Source organism: Oncorhynchus nerka, linkage group LG9a, assembly GCF_034236695.1.
Source record: "Oncorhynchus nerka isolate Pitt River linkage group LG9a, Oner_Uvic_2.0, whole genome shotgun sequence".
Classification (NCBI taxonomy): Eukaryota; Metazoa; Chordata; class Actinopteri; order Salmoniformes; family Salmonidae; genus Oncorhynchus; species Oncorhynchus nerka.
Window position 1 is genome coordinate 34098643 of NC_088404.1, and position 17225 is coordinate 34115867.

The 17225-nt window shown below is 44.7% G+C and overlaps 1 protein-coding gene across 4 annotated transcripts in view; it reads right to left on the reverse strand.

Annotated features, from left to right (window-relative positions):
- Window positions 1-17225, reverse strand: part of LOC115125157 (voltage-dependent calcium channel subunit alpha-2/delta-1) — a 191920-nt gene that overhangs the window by 49245 nt on the left and 125450 nt on the right. For all 4 annotated transcript variants that reach the window (XM_065022513.1, XM_065022511.1, XM_065022512.1 and 1 more), the window contains 5 exons: window positions 16462-16614; window positions 15058-15110; window positions 14915-14970; window positions 14494-14620; window positions 11469-11581 (listed from right to left, as the gene is read on the reverse strand). In XM_065022513.1, the coding sequence (XP_064878585.1) occupies window positions 11469-11581; window positions 14494-14620; window positions 14915-14970; window positions 15058-15110; window positions 16462-16614 (502 nt within the window). The remainder of the gene's footprint in view (window positions 1-11468; window positions 11582-14493; window positions 14621-14914; window positions 14971-15057; window positions 15111-16461; window positions 16615-17225) is intronic.

The window sequence follows — 17225 nt, forward strand, 5'->3', positions numbered from 1 at the left end:
GCAGAGTATTATCCTTTAACACGCTCCCTTACAAACTCAGACATATCACCCTGTCTGTGGCAGAGTATTATCCTTTAACACTCCACCTTACAAACTCAGACATATCACCCTGTCTGTGGCAGAGTAGTAACATCCTTTATATCACGCTCCCTTACAAACTCAGACATATCACCCTGTCTGTGGCAGAGTATTATCCTTTAACACTCCACCTTACAAACTCAGACATATCACCCTGTCTGTGGCAGAGTATTATCCTTTAACACTCCTCCCTTACAAACTCAGACATATCACCCTGTCTGTGGCAGAGTATTATCCTTTAACACTCCACCTTACAAACTCAGACATATCACCCTGTCTGTGGCAGAGTATTATCCTTTAACACTCCACCTTACAAACTCAGACATATCACCCTGTCTGTGGCAGAGTATTATCCTTTAACACTCCACCTTACAAACTCAGACATATCACCCTGTCTGTGGCAGAGTATTATCCTTTAACACTCCACCTTACAAACTCAGACATATCACCCTGTCTGTGGCAGAGTATTATCCTTTAACACTCCACCTTACAAACTCAGACATATCACCCTGTCTGTGGCAGAGTATTATCCTTTAACACACTCCACCTTACAAACTCAGACATATCACCCTGTCTGTGGCAGAGTATTATCCTTTAACACTCTCCACCTTACAAACTCAGACATATCACCCTGTCTGTGGCAGAGTATTATCCTTTAACACGCCACCTTACAAACTCAGACATATCACCCTGTCTGTGGCAGAGTATTATCCTTTAACACTCCACCTTACAAACTCAGACATATCACCCTGTCTGTGGCAGAGTATTATCCTTTAACACTCCACCTTACAAACTCAGACATATCACCCTGTCTGTGGCAGAGTATTATCCTTTAACACTCACCTTACAAACTCAGACATATCACCCTGTCTGTGGCAGAGTATTATCCTTTAACACTCCACCTTACAAACTCAGACATATCACCCTGTCTGTGGCAGAGTATTATCCTTTAACACTCCACCTTACAAACTCAGACATATCACCCTGTCTGTGGCAGAGTATTATCCTTTAACACTCCACCTTACAAACTCAGACATATCACCCTGTCTGTGGCAGAGTATTATCCTTTAACACTCCACCTTACAAACTCAGACATATCACCCTGTCTGTGGCAGAGTATTATCCTTTAACACTCCCCTTACAAACTCAGACATATCACCCTGTCTGTGGCAGAGTAGTATCCTTTAACACGCTCCCTTACAAACTCAGACATATCACCCTGTCTGTGGCAGAGTATTATCCTTTAACACGCCCCTTACAAACTCAGACATATCACCCTGTCTGTGGCAGAGTATTATCCTTTAACACTCCACCTTACAAACTCAGACATATCACCCTGTCTGTGGCAGAGTATTATCCTTTAACACTCCACCTTACAAACTCAGACATATCACCCTGTCTGTGGCAGAGTATTATCCTTTAACACTCCACCTTACAAACTCAGACATATCACCCTGTCTGTGGCAGAGTATTATCCTTTAACACCCACCTTACAAACTCAGACATATCACCCTGTCTGTGGCAGAGTATTATCCTTTAACACTCCACCTTACAAACTCAGACATATCACCCTGTCTGTGGCAGAGTATTATCCTTTAACACTCTCACCTTACAAACTCAGACATATCACCCTGTCTGTGGCAGAGTATTATCCTTTAACACTCCACCTTACAAACTCAGACATATCACCCTGTCTGTGGCAGAGTATTATCCTTTAACACTCCACCTTACAAACTCAGACATATCACCCTGTCTGTGGCAGAGTATTATCCTTTAACACTCCACCTTACAAACTCAGACATATCACCCTGTCTGTGGCAGAGTAGTATCCTTTAACACTCCACCTTACAAACTCAGACATATCACCCTGTCTGTGGCAGAGTATTATCCTTTAACACTCCACCTTACAAACTCAGACATATCACCCTGTCTGTGGCAGAGTATTATCCTTTAACACTCCACCTTACAAACTCAGACATATCACCCTGTCTGTGGCAGAGTATTATCCTTTAACACTCCACCTTACAAACTCAGACATATCACCCTGTCTGTGGCAGAGTATTATCCTTTAACACTCCACCTTACAAACTCAGACATATCACCCTGTCTGTGGCAGAGTATTATCCTTTAACACTCCACCCTTACAAACTCAGACATATCACCCTGTCTGTGGCAGAGTATTATCCTTTAACACTCCACCTTACAAACTCAGACATATCACCCTGTCTGTGGCAGAGTATTATCCTTTAACACTCCACCTTACAAACTCAGACATATCACCCTGTCTGTGGCAGAGTATTATCCTTTAACACTCCACCTTACAAACTCAGACATATCACCCTGTCTGTGGCAGAGTATTATCCTTTAACACTCCACCTTACAAACTCAGACATATCACCCTGTCTGTGGCAGAGTATTATCCTTTAACACGCTCACCTTACAAACTCAGACATATCACCCTGTCTGTGGCAGAGTATTATCCTTTAACACTCCACCTTACAAACTCAGACATATCACCCTGTCTGTGGCAGAGTATTATCCTTTAACACTCCACCTTACAAACTCAGACATATCACCCTGTCTGTGGCAGAGTAGTATCCTTTAACACGCTCCCTTACAAACTCAGACATATCACCCTGTCTGTGGCAGAGTAGTATCCTTTAACACTCCACCTTACAAACTCAGACATATCACCCTGTCTGTGGCAGAGTATTATCCTTTAACACTCCACCTTACAAACTCAGACATATCACCCTGTCTGTGGCAGAGTATTATCCTTTAACACTCCACCTTACAAACTCAGACATATCACCCTGTCTGTGGCAGAGTATTATCCTTTAACACTCCACCTTACAAACTCAGACATATCACCCTGTCTGTGGCAGAGTATTATCCTTTAACACTCCACCTTACAAACTCAGACATATCACCCTGTCTGTGGCAGAGTATTATCCTTTAACACTCCACCTTACAAACTCAGACATATCACCCTGTCTGTGGCAGAGTATTATCCTTTAACACTCCACCTTACAAACTCAGACATATCACCCTGTCTGTGGCAGAGTATTATCCTTTAACACGCTCCCTTACAAACTCAGACATATCACCCTGTCTGTGGCAGAGTATTATCCTTTAACACGCTCCCTTACAAACTCAGACATATCACCCTGTCTGTGGCAGAGTATTATCCTTTAACACTCCACCTTACAAACTCAGACATATCACCCTGTCTGTGGCAGAGTATTATCCTTTAACACTCCACCTTACAAACTCAGACATATCACCCTGTCTGTGGCAGAGTATTATCCTTTAACATCCCACCTTACAAACTCAGACATATCACCCTGTCTGTGGCAGAGTATTATCCTTTAACACTCCACCTTACAAACTCAGACATATCACCCTGTCTGTGGCAGAGTATTATCCTTTAACACTCCACCTTACAAACTCAGACATATCACCCTGTCTGTGGCAGAGTATTATCCTTTAACACTCCACCTTACAAACTCAGACATATCACCCTGTCTGTGGCAGAGTATTATCCTTTAACACTCCACCTTACAAACTCAGACATATCACCCTGTCTGTGGCAGAGTATTATCCTTTAACACTCCACCTTACAAACTCAGACATATCACCCTGTCTGTGGCAGAGTATTATCCTTTAACACTCCACCTTACAAACTCAGACATATCACCCTGTCTGTGGCAGAGTATTATCCTTTAACACTCCACCTTACAAACTCAGACATATCACCCTGTCTGTGGCAGAGTAGTATCCTTTAACACGCCCACCTTACAAACTCAGACATATCACCCTGTCTGTGGCAGAGTAGTATCCTTTAACACTCCACCTTACAAACTCAGACATATCACCCTGTCTGTGGCAGAGTATTATCCTTTAACACTCCCCTTACAAACTCAGACATATCACCCTGTCTGTGGCAGAGTAGTATCCTTTAACACGCTCCCTTACAAACTCAGACATATCACCCTGTCTGTGGCAGAGTATTATCCTTTAACACTCCACCTTACAAACTCAGACATATCACCCTGTCTGTGGCAGAGTATTATCCTTTAACACTCCACCTTACAAACTCAGACATATCACCCTGTCTGTGGCAGAGTATTATCCTTTAACACCCACCTTACAAACTCAGACATATCACCCTGTCTGTGGCAGAGTATTATCCTTTAACACCCCACCTTACAAACTCAAACATATCACCCTGTCTGTGGCAGAGTATTATCCTTTAACACTCTCCCTTACAAACTCAGACATATCACCCTGTCTGTGGCAGAGTATTATCCTTTAACACTCCACCTTACAAACTCAGACATATCACCCTGTCTGTGGCAGAGTATTATCCTTTAACACTCCACCTTACAAACTCAGACATATCACCCTGTCTGTGGCAGAGTATTATCCTTTAACACTCCACCTTACAAACTCAGACATATCACCCTGTCTGTGGCAGAGTATTATCCTTTAACACTCTCACCTTACAAACTCAGACATATCACCCTGTCTGTGGCAGAGTATTATCCTTTAACACTCCACCTTACAAACTCAGACATATCACCCTGTCTGTGGCAGAGTAGTATCCTTTAACACGCTCCCTTACAAACTCAGACATATCACCCTGTCTGTGGCAGAGTATTATCCTTTAACACGCTCCCTTACAAACTCAGACATATCACCCTGTCTGTGGCAGAGTAGTATCCTTTAACACGCTCCCTTACAAACTCAGACATATCACCCTGTCTGTGGCAGAGTAGTATCCTTTAACACGCTCCCTTACAAACTCAGACATATCACCCTGTCTGTGGCAGAGTAGTATCCTTTAACACGCTCACCTACAAACTACAAACTCAGACATATCACCCTGTCTGTGGCAGAGTATTATCCTTTAACACTCCACCTTACAAACTCAGACATATCACCCTGTCTGTGGCAGAGTATTATCCTTTAACACCCCACCTTACAAACTCAGACATATCACCCTGTCTGTGGCAGAGTATTATCCTTTAACACCCCACCTTACAAACTCAAACATATCACCCTGTCTGTGGCAGAGTATTATCCTTTAACACTCTCCCTTACAAACTCAGACATATCACCCTGTCTGTGGCAGAGTATTATCCTTTAACACCCCACCTTACAAACTCAAACATATCACCCTGTCTGTGGCAGAGTATTATCCTTTAACACGCTCCCTTACAAACTCAGACATATCACCCTGTCTGTGGCAGAGTATTATCCTTTAACACTCCACCTTACAAACTCAGACATATCACCCTGTCTGTGGCAGAGTAGTATCCTTTAACACTCCACCTTACAAACTCAGACATATCACCCTGTCTGTGGCAGAGTAGTATCCTTTAACACCACCTTACAAACTCAGACATATCACCCTGTCTGTGGCAGAGTAGTATCCTTTAACACTCGCTCCCTTACAAACTCAGACATATCACCCTGTCTGTGGCAGAGTAGTATCCTTTAACACGCCACCTTACAAACTCAGACATATCACCCTGTCTGTGGCAGAGTAGTATCCTTTAACACGCCCCTTACAAACTCAGACATATCACCCTGTCTGTGGCAGAGTAGTATCCTTTAACACGCTCCCTTACAAACTCAGACATATCACCCTGTCTGTGGCAGAGTAGTATCCTTTAACACGCTCCCTTACAAACTCAGACATATCACCCTGTCTGTGGCAGAGTAGTATCCTTTAACACGCTCCCTTACAAACTCAGACATATCACCCTGTCTGTGGCAGAGTATTATCCTTTAACACGCTCCCTTACAAACTCAGACATATCACCCTGTCTGTGGCAGAGTAGTATCCTTTAACACGCTCCCTTACAAACTCAGACATATCACCCTGTCTGTGGCAGAGTAGTATCCTTTAACACGCTCCCTTACAAACTCAGACATATCACCCTGTCTGTGGCAGAGTATTATCCTTTAACACTCCACCTTACAAACTCAGACATATCACCCTGTCTGTGGCAGAGTATTATCCTTTAACACTCCACCTTACAAACTCAGACATATCACCCTGTCTGTGGCAGAGTATTATCCTTTAACACCCCACCTTACAAACTCAGACATATCACCCTGTCTGTGGCAGAGTATTATCCTTTAACACCCCACCTTACAAACTCAAACATATCACCCTGTCTGTGGCAGAGTATTATCCTTTAACACTCTCCCTTACAAACTCAGACATATCACCCTGTCTGTGGAAGAGTATTATCCTTTAACACTCCACCTTACAAACTCAAACATATCACCCTGTCTGTGGCAGAGTATTATCCTTTAACACTCCACCTTACAAACTCAGACATATCACCCTGTCTGTGGCAGAGTATTATCCTTTAACACTCCACCTTACAAACTCAGACATATCACCCTGTCTGTGGCAGAGTAGTATCCTTTAACACTCCACCTTACAAACTCAGACATATCACCCTGTCTGTGGCAGAGTAGTATCCTTTAACACTCCACCTTACAAACTCAGACATATCACCCTGTCTGTGGCAGAGTAGTATCCTTTAACACGCTCCCTTACAAACTCAGACATATCACCCTGTCTGTGGCAGAGTAGTATCCTTTAACACGCTCCCTTACAAACTCAGACATATCACCCTGTCTGTGGCAGAGTAGTATCCTTTAACACGCTCCCTTACAAACTCAGACATATCACCCTGTCTGTGGCAGAGTATTATCCTTTAACACGCTCCCTTACAAACTCAGACATATCACCCTGTCTGTGGCAGAGTAGTATCCTTTAACACGCTCCCTTACAAACTCAGACATATCACCCTGTCTGTGGCAGAGTAGTATCCTTTAACACGCTCCCTTACAAACTCAGACATATCACCCTGTCTGTGGCAGAGTATTATCCTTTAACACGCTCACCTTACAAACTCAGACATATCACCCTGTCTGTGGCAGAGTATTATCCTTTAACACTCCACCTTACAAACTCAGACATATCACCCTGTCTGTGGCAGAGTATTATCCTTTAACACCCCACCTTACAAACTCAGACATATCACCCTGTCTGTGGCAGAGTATTATCCTTTAACACCCCACCTTACAAACTCAAACATATCACCCTGTCTGTGGCAGAGTATTATCCTTTAACACTCTCCCTTACAAACTCAGACATATCACCCTGTCTGTGGCAGAGTATTATCCTTTAACACTCCACCTTACAAACTCAGACATATCACCCTGTCTGTGGCAGAGTATTATCCTTTAACACGCTCCCTTACAAACTCAGACATATCACCCTGTCTGTGGCAGAGTATTATCCTTTAACACTCCACCTTACAAACTCAGACATATCACCCTGTCTGTGGCAGAGTAGTATCCTTTAACACTCCCCTTACAAACTCAGACATATCACCCTGTCTGTGGCAGAGTAGTATCCTTTAACACTCCACCTTACAAACTCAGACATATCACCCTGTCTGTGGCAGAGTATTATCCTTTAACACTCCACCTTACAAACTCAGACATATCACCCTGTCTGTGGCAGAGTAGTATCCTTTAACACTCCACCTTACAAACTCAGACATATCACCCTGTCTGTGGCAGAGTAGTATCCTTTAACACTCCACCTTACAAACTCAGACATATCACCCTGTCTGTGGCAGAGTAGTATCCTTTAACACGCCACCTTACAAACTCAGACATATCACCCTGTCTGTGGCAGAGTATTATCCTTTAACACTCTCCCTTACAAACTCAGACATATCACCCTGTCTGTGGCAGAGTATTATCCTTTAACACGCTCCCTTACAAACTCAGACATATCACCCTGTCTGTGGCAGAGTAGTATCCTTTAACACGCTCCCTTACAAACTCAGACATATCACCCTGTCTGTGGCAGAGTAGTATCCTTTAACACGCTCCCTTACAAACTCAGACATATCACCCTGTCTGTGGCAGAGTAGTATCCTTTAACACGCTCCCCTTACAAACTCAGACATATCACCCTGTCTGTGGCAGAGTAGTATCCTTTAACACGCTCCCCTTACAAAAGACATATCACGCTCAGACATATCACCCTGTCTGTGGCAGAGTATTATCCTTTAACACTCCACCTTACAAACTCAGACATATCACCCTGTCTGTGGCAGAGTATTATCCTTTAACACTCCACCTTACAAACTCAGACATATCACCCTGTCTGTGGCAGAGTATTATCCTTTAACACCCCACCTTACAAACTCAAACATATCACCCTGTCTGTGGCAGAGTATTATCCTTTAACACTCTCCCTTACAAACTCAGACATATCACCCTGTCTGTGGCAGAGTATTATCCTTTAACACTCCACCTTACAAACTCAGACATATCACCCTGTCTGTGGCAGAGTATTATCCTTTAACACTCCACCTTACAAACTCAGACATATCACCCTGTCTGTGGCAGAGTATTATCCTTTAACACGCCACCTTACAAACTCAGACATATCACCCTGTCTGTGGCAGAGTAGTATCCTTTAACACTACCTTACAAACTCAGACATATCACCCTGTCTGTGGCAGAGTAGTATCCTTTAACACGCTCCCTTACAAACTCAGACATATCACCCTGTCTGTGTAGTATCCTTTAACACGCTCCCTTACAAACTCAGACATATCACCCTGTCTGTGGCAGAGTAGTATCCTTTAACACGCTCACCTTACAAACTCAGACATATCACCCTGTCTGTGGCAGAGTATTATCCTTTAACACCCCACCTTACAAACTCAAACATATCACCCTGTCTGTGGCAGAGTATTATCCTTTAACACGCTCCCTTACAAACTCAGACATATCACCCTGTCTGTGGCAGAGTAGTATCCTTTAACACCCCACCTTACAAACTCAAACATATCACCCTGTCTGTGGCAGAGTAGTATCCTTTAACACGCTCCCTTACAAACTCAGACATATCACCCTGTCTGTGGCAGAGTAGTATCCTTTAACACGCTCCCTTACAAACTCAGACATATCACCCTGTCTGTGGCAGAGTAGTATCCTTTAACACGCTCCCTTACAAACTCAGACATATCACCCTGTCTGTGGCAGAGTAGTATCCTTTAACACGCTCCCTTACAAACTCAGACATATCACCCTGTCTGTGGCAGAGTAGTATCCTTTAACACGCTCCCTTACAAACTCAGACATATCACCCTGTCTGTGGCAGAGTAGTATCCTTTAACACGCTCCCTTACAAACTCAGACATATCACCCTGTCTGTGGCAGAGTAGTATCCTTTAACACGCTCCCTTACAAACTCAGACATATCACCCTGTCTGTGGCAGAGTAGTATCCTTTAACACGCTCCCTTACAAACTCAGACATATCACCCTGTCTGTGGCAGAGTATTATCCTTTAACACGCTCCCTTACAAACTCAGACATATCACCCTGTCTGTGGCAGAGTAGTATCCTTTAACACGCTCCCTTACAAACTCAGACATATCACCCTGTCTGTGGCAGAGTATTATCCTTTAACACCCCCCTTACAAACTCAGACATATCACCCTGTCTGTGGCAGAGTATTATCCTTTAACACGCTCCCTTACAAGCTCAGACATATCACCCTGTCTGTGGCAGAGTAGTATCCTTTAACACGCTCCCTTACAAACTCAGACATATCACCCTGACTGTGGCAGAGTATTATCCTTTAACACCCCACCTTACAAACTCAAACATATCACCCTGTCTGTGGCAGAGTATTATCCTTTAACACGCTCCCTTACAAACTCAGACATATCACCCTGTCTGTGGCAGAGTAGTATCCTTTAACACGCTCCCTTACAAACTCAGACATATCACCCTGTCTGTGGCAGAGTAGTATCCTTTAACACGCTCCCTTACAAACTCAGACATATCACCCTGTCTGTGGCAGAGTAGTATCCTTTAACACCCCACCTTACAAACTCAAACATATCACCCTGTCTGTGGCAGAGTATTATCCTTTAACACGCTCCCTTACAAACTCAGACATATCACCCTGTCTGTGGCAGAGTAGTATCCTTTAACACGCTCCCTTACAAACTCAGACATATCACCCTGTCTGTGGCAGAGTATTATCCTTTAACACCCCACCTTACAAACTCAAACATATCACCCTGTCTGTGGCAGAGTATTATCCTTTAACACGCTCCCTTACAAACTCAGACATATCACCCTGTCTGTGGCAGAGTAGTATCCTTTAACACGCTCCCTTACAAACTCAGACATATCACCCTGTCTGTGGCAGAGTATTATCCTTTAACACGCTCCCTTACAAACTCAGACATATCACCCTGTCTGTGGCAGAGTAGTATCCTTTAACACGCTCCCTTACAAACTCAGACATATCACCCTGTCTGTGGCAGAGTATTATCCTTTAACACTCCACCTTACAAACTCAGACATATCACCCTGTCTGTGGCAGAGTATTATCCTTTAACACTCCACCTTACAAACTCAGACATATCACCCTGTCTGTGGCAGAGTAGTATCCTTTAACACGCTCCCTTACAAACTCAGACATATCACCCTGTCTGTGGCAGAGTATTATCCTTTAACACTCCACCTTACAAACTCAGACATATCACCCTGTCTGTGGCAGAGTATTATCCTTTAACACGCTCCCTTACAAACTCAGACATATCACCCTGTCTGTGGCAGAGTAGTATCCTTTAACACGCTCCCTTACAAACTCAGACATATCACCCTGTCTGTGGCAGAGTAGTATCCTTTAACAACTCCATTCACCATGATTGAACATGACACTGTGATTGGACAGACTCTCTTGCTGATAAATAGTGTGCAATACAGGGAGTGTGCACATTTTATAGCTTAACTCGCTGTGTGAGTGTGTGTGTGTGTGTGTGTTTAGTCCTCATTATCAGCATATTGAGTCATAATAAACTACAGGCCTTTGGTTTGACCCCCCTCTGAACTCTGACGATGACACTTTTACTGTTATACCAGCAGGAAGCTAAATCCCCAGACACATATGTCTCGTACACACGCACACACACACGCACACACGCACACACACAATGATTCAAAGTGATCCCAACGTGGGCTCCAGATGTTCCATTCAGATACATAGCTCCATATGAATTTAGACTTGACAAAACATTTTCACTCCAGCAGTAATACTAACTAAATGAATGCAACTGTACTACCATGTGTCCTGCTGATGGATGATGTAGTTATATGTGAGGGCACTTCTTATCTACAGCCATGTGGCTTCAATACACAGGCTTGGTATTATGTTGATAATGGTAGCAACATGTAGATAGATACAGTGCTGCTGAGCTTCTGTTACCGCTTGTCAAATGTAGAGGTTTGTATGTGTGTGTGGGCGTACGTGTCAAAGGATACAGGGTTGCTCAGCTTGTCTTAGTGGTCTGGGGTCACAAGACAGACAGGTGGCCTTGGCATCAGTGATCAGAAACACCAGGTTAGTGTGGGGCAGCTTCTCAGCTCGATACATCCTGAAACACACACACACAGTGTTATCGTAAGATACCTAGCATTATACTGTACATCATGAAAGGATGCGAGAAGAGGTGAGAGAGGGGGAGAGGAGAGGAGATGAGAGGTGAGGGAGGGAGGGAGGGGAGAGAGGAGAGGAAGAGAGGAGAGGGAGGGAGGGGAGAGAGGAGAGGAAGAGAGGAGATGAGAGGTGAGGGAGGGGAGAGAGGAGAGGAAGAGAGGAGAGGTGAGAGAGGGGGGAGAGGAGAGGAGATGAGAGGTGAGGGAGGGGAGAGAGGAGAGGGGAGGAAGAGAGGAGATGCGAGGTGAGGGAGGGGAGAGAGGAGAGGAAGAGAGGAGAGGTGAGAGAGGGGGAGAGGAGAGGAGATGAGAGGTGAGGGAGGGAGGGGAGAGAGGAGAGGAAGAGAGGAGATGAGAGGTGAGGGAGGGGAGAGAGGAGAGGAGAGGGAGGGGAGAGAGGAGAGGAAGAGAGGAGATGAGAGGTGAGGGAGGGAGGGAGGAGAGGAAGAGAGGAGATGAGAGGTGAGGGAGGGGAGAGGAGATGAGAGGTGAGGGAGGGAAGAGAGGAGAGGAAGAGAGGAGATGAGAGGTGAGGGAGGGGAGAGGAGATGAGAGGTGAGGGAGGGGAGAGGAGATGAGAGGTGAGGGAGGGGAGAGGAGATGAGAGGTGAGGGAGGAGAGAGGAGATGAGAGGTGAGGGAGGGGAGAGGAGATGAGAGGTGAGGGAGGGGAGAGGAGATGAGAGGTGAGGGAGGGGAGAGGAGATGAGAGGTGAGGGAGAGGGAGAGGAGATGAAAGGTGAGGGAGGGGAGAGGAGATGAGAGGTGAGGGAGGGGAGAGGAGAGGAGATGAGGGAGGGGAGAGGAGATGAGAGGTGAGGGAGGGGAGAGGAGATGAGAGGTGAGGGAGGGGGAGAGAGGAGATGAGAGGAGTGAGGGAGGGGAGAGGAGATGAGAGGTGAGGGGGAGGGGAGAGGAGATGAGAGGTGAGGGAGGGGAGAGGAGATGAGAGGTGAGGGAGGAGAGAGGAGATGAGAGGTGAGGGAGGGGAGAGAGGAGAGAGAACACTTCCCTTCCATTGTAATGTTATTTTATTCTTTCAATGGAATTCAGCATTATTCCAAGACAGAAGGAAAAGGCTCCACTAGATTTCAACCCAAAAACAAATGGAAACACTCCCAACGGACTAACAAAGCTTACACACAAAATGCTCTTATCTGCCTCAGATAAGAGTAAACCATAAACGCTGCTCATTCCTTCCGCCTCCTGCGACATCACACATATGGGCTACCGTGGTGATATACACTATATATACAAAAGTATGTGGACACCCCATCAAATTAGTGGATTTGGCTATTTCAGCCACACCCGTTGCTGACAGGTGTTTATAGCCATGCAATCTCCATTCTACTGTCATGCAGCCTTACTGAAGAGCTCAGTGAATTTTAACGTGGCCCCGCCATAGGATGCCACCTTTCCAACAAGTCAGTTCGTCAAATTTTTGCCCTGCTAGTGGAAAGGTCTAGGCGCAACAACGGCTCAGCCGCGAAGTGGTAGGTGAGAGCTCACAGACGGGATCACCGAGTGCTGAAGTGTGTAGAAAAAAATAATCTGTCCTCGGATGCAACACTCACTACCGAGTTCCAAACTGCCTCTGGAAGCAACGTCAGCACAATAACTGTTCGTCAGGAGCTTAATGAAATGGGTTTCCATGGCCGAGCAGGCACACACAAGCCTAAGATCACCATGCGCAATGCCAAGCGTCGGCTGGAGTTGTGTTGACCGCCATTGAACTGGAAAAGTGGAAAAGCGTTCTCTGGATTGATGAATCACTCTTCACCATCTGGCAGTCCGAGGGATGAATCTGGGTTTGGCGGTTGCAGGAGAACGCTACCTGCCTCAGGAATAATGGTCTGGGGCTGTTTTTCATGGTTCGGGAAAGGCCCCTTAGTCCCAGTGAAGGGAAATCTTTATGCTACAGCATACAATGAGATTCTAGGCCAGCCTTTCCTAAAGTATGGGTCGCGACCCAAGGTGGGCTGTGGACCTGCACAGAGCTCCTTTGTGGCAACAGTTTGGGGAAGGCCCTTTCCTGTTTCAGCATGACAATGTTTGTAGAGATCGGTGTGGAAGAACTTGACTGGCCTACACATATGAATTGGAAAGCAGACTGTGAGCTAGGACTAATCACTCCAACATCAGTGCCCGACCTCACTAATGCTCTTGTGGCTGAATGGAAGCAAGTCCCCGCAACAATGTTCCAACATCTAGTGGAAAGCCTTCCCAGAAGAGTGGAGGCAGTTATAGCAGGAAAGGGGGGGACCAACTCCATAATAATGCCTATGATTTTGTAATGAGATGTTCGACGAGCAGGTGTCCACATACCTTTGGTCATGTGGTGTATATGTGGTTCAGATGAACAAACAGCAATTAATAAATCACACACATACTACAGTGCAGTGGAGCAACCGCCTCCTCTCGTCTGTGGAATAGCTCTTTATGGTGCCCGTTAAAGTTTACATGTCTTTAGTCATTAATATTGAGGAGAAAAACGTCAGTCGCATGGGGCTCATATACCCACTGCAGTTCTACCACATTCAGAACTCACACCACATGTGAGTTGCAGCACAAAAACAGGGGAAAAGTTTGGGAGAGGGCTCTCAGCAAACATTGTTTCCCCCTGTGTCCAGCTTCTGACAGATCAATGTAATGTGTCTGATCAGAGCCCAGCCGACAGCAGCTGGAAAACAGAGGAAGGCAGGAAACTGACCCCATTCTGCATCTACAATTATCCAGGAAGGAGAATCTCCCTTTTCACACACACACACACACACACACACACACACACACACACACACACACACACACACACACACACACACACACACACACACACACACACACACACACACCTGGAGCAGTTTCCACAGTCAAGGACTCCCGAGTAGGATCTCTCTTCGTTGTCGAAGAAGTACTGAGTCTGCTCTGTGATACAACTCTCCTTAAACATGTTAGCTGACATGTCATCATCTGAGTCCACTAGAGAGAGAGAGAGAGAGAGAGAGAGAGAGAGAGAGAGAGAGAGAGAGAGATACAGAGATAGAGAGAGAGAATCCACTACTGTCACCAAACGCAACCAAAAACACAAATCAACAAACAAGCAAAGAAAACAGGTCTGTGCTTACAACTCCTCCACATAACTACTCCAAAGCCCAAGGATATTTACACTATATTAACAGCCCATTGAAGCGACAACAAACATATTGTACCTTTATAAATTGACTGTTGTATAATCACATAATTACATCCAATATACTGTACCCTAACACTCACCTGCCTCTAGGAAGCTGGGGAAGATGAGACCGTAGAAGACTTGCTGCATTATCGACCTAGAGAGACAAACAAACATATTACTGTTGGTCTAAACAGCAGACCATATCTAAACAGTAGTTACAGTAACCAGCCCATTTACTCACCAGGTAGCAGTGGAGGCCCACCAACCTATACTCAGCATGTCTGCTATAGTGGGCTGGAGAGTGAAGAGGAGAGCAGCACTGAGTGCACAATTCACAACATAAGGACAAAATATATGCATATACAGTGCATTCAAAAAGTATTCAGACCCCTTCACTTTTTCCAAAATTTGTTACGTTACAGCCTTTTTCTAAAAATGATTCTACACACAATACACCATAATGACAAAGCAAAAACAGTTGTCGAAGTGTTTTAGGTTTTACAAATAAGAAACAGAAATAGCTTATTTGCATAAATATTCAGACCCTTTGCTATGAGACTCGAAATTGAGCTCAGGTGCATCCTGTTTCCATTGATCATCCATGAGATGTTTCTACAACTTGATTGGAGTCCACCTGTGGTAAATTCAATTGATTGGACATGATTTGGAAAGGCACACACCTGTCGATATTAGGCCCCACAGTTGACAATGCATGTCAGAGCAAAATTGCAAATTGTCCGTAGAGCTCCGTGACAGGATGGTGTCGAGGCACAGATCTGGGGAAGGGTACCAAAACATGTCTGCAGCATTGAAGGTCCCCAAGAACACAGTGGCCTCCATCATTCTGAAATGGAAGAAGTTTGGAACCACCAATACTCTTCATAGAGCTGGCCGCCCGGCTAAACTGAGCAATCGGAGGAAAGGGCCTTGGTCAGGGAAGTGAACAAGAACATGTTGGTCACTCTGACAGAGCTCCAGAGTTCCTCTGTGGAGATGGGAGAATGGAGCAAAGTACAGAGAGATCCTTAATGAAAACCTGCTCCAGAGTACTCAGGACCTCAGACTGGTGCAAAGGTTCACCTTCCAACAGGACAATGACCCTAAGCATACAGCCACGACAATGCATGAGTGGCTTCTCTGAATAGTCTCTGAATGTCCTTGAGTAGCCCAGCCAGAGCCCGGACTTCAACCCGATCGAACATCTCTGGAGAGACCTGAAAATAGCTGTGCAGCGACGCTCCCCATCCAACCTGACAGAGCTTGAGAGGATCTGCAGAGAAGAATGGGAGAAACTCCCCAAATAAAGGTGTGCCAAGCTTGTAGCGTCATACCCAGGAAGACTCACGGCTGTAATCGCTGCCAAAGGGGCTTCAACAAAGTACTGAGTAAAGGGTCTGAATACTTATGTAAATGTTATATTTCCCTTTTTTTATAGGTTTGCAAACATTTTCTAAAAAGCTGTTTTTGCTTCTCGTGATGAGGTATTGTGTGTAGATTGATCGATTGAATCCATAGTTGAATAAGGCTGTAGCGTAAGTGAAGGGGTCTGAATACTTTCTGAACGCACTGTATGTAACAGAAGAGGTAACCAAAGCAAGATAATGCATTTATGCATGTGTGTGTGCTGTGTGTGTGTGTCTCTCACCACATAGACAGATCGTGGCCCTGCAGCAGCCTTGCTGTCTCTCTCAGGATCGCAGACTGACTGGTAGTCGTAGGTCTTGTTGAAGGAGTACAGAGACGTGTTGACCAGACTGATCATCACGACTGGGTCTACCTCCCCAAAGAACTGACCAATCTGTATTCAGGGAACAGAGAGGGCTGCGTTCAACTACCACACCTACACATTTATTCATAAAGAACTGACCTATCGATACACACAGAGAACAAGGTTGTACTCAAGACACCCCACAGAGAACTAGAGGAGCATTCAACAACCAAAGACTTAAAATGGATGCCTGCTCTATGCATTAGAAAGCCTTGATCCAAAATGAATGTGGAGGGTTGAACTACCTAATCCAATTTAACTAGTAGAGCCAAAACATGCCATTCACTTGGATTGAAGCCTGCAGGATTCTCCTAAGGAGTATAGTAGGATATATAGGATATAAGGAGTATAGTAGGATATATATAGGATATAAGGAGTATAGTAGGATATATATAGGATATAAGGAGTATAGTAGGATATATAGGATATAAGGAGTATAGTAGGATATATAGGATATAAGGAGTATAGTAGGATATATATAGGATATAAGGAGTATAGTAGGATATAGTAGGATATATATAGGATATAAGGAGTATAGTAGGATATATATAGGATATAAGGAGTATAGTAGGATATAGTAGGATATATATAGGATATAAGGAGTATAGTAGGATATATATAGGATATAAGGAGTATAGTAG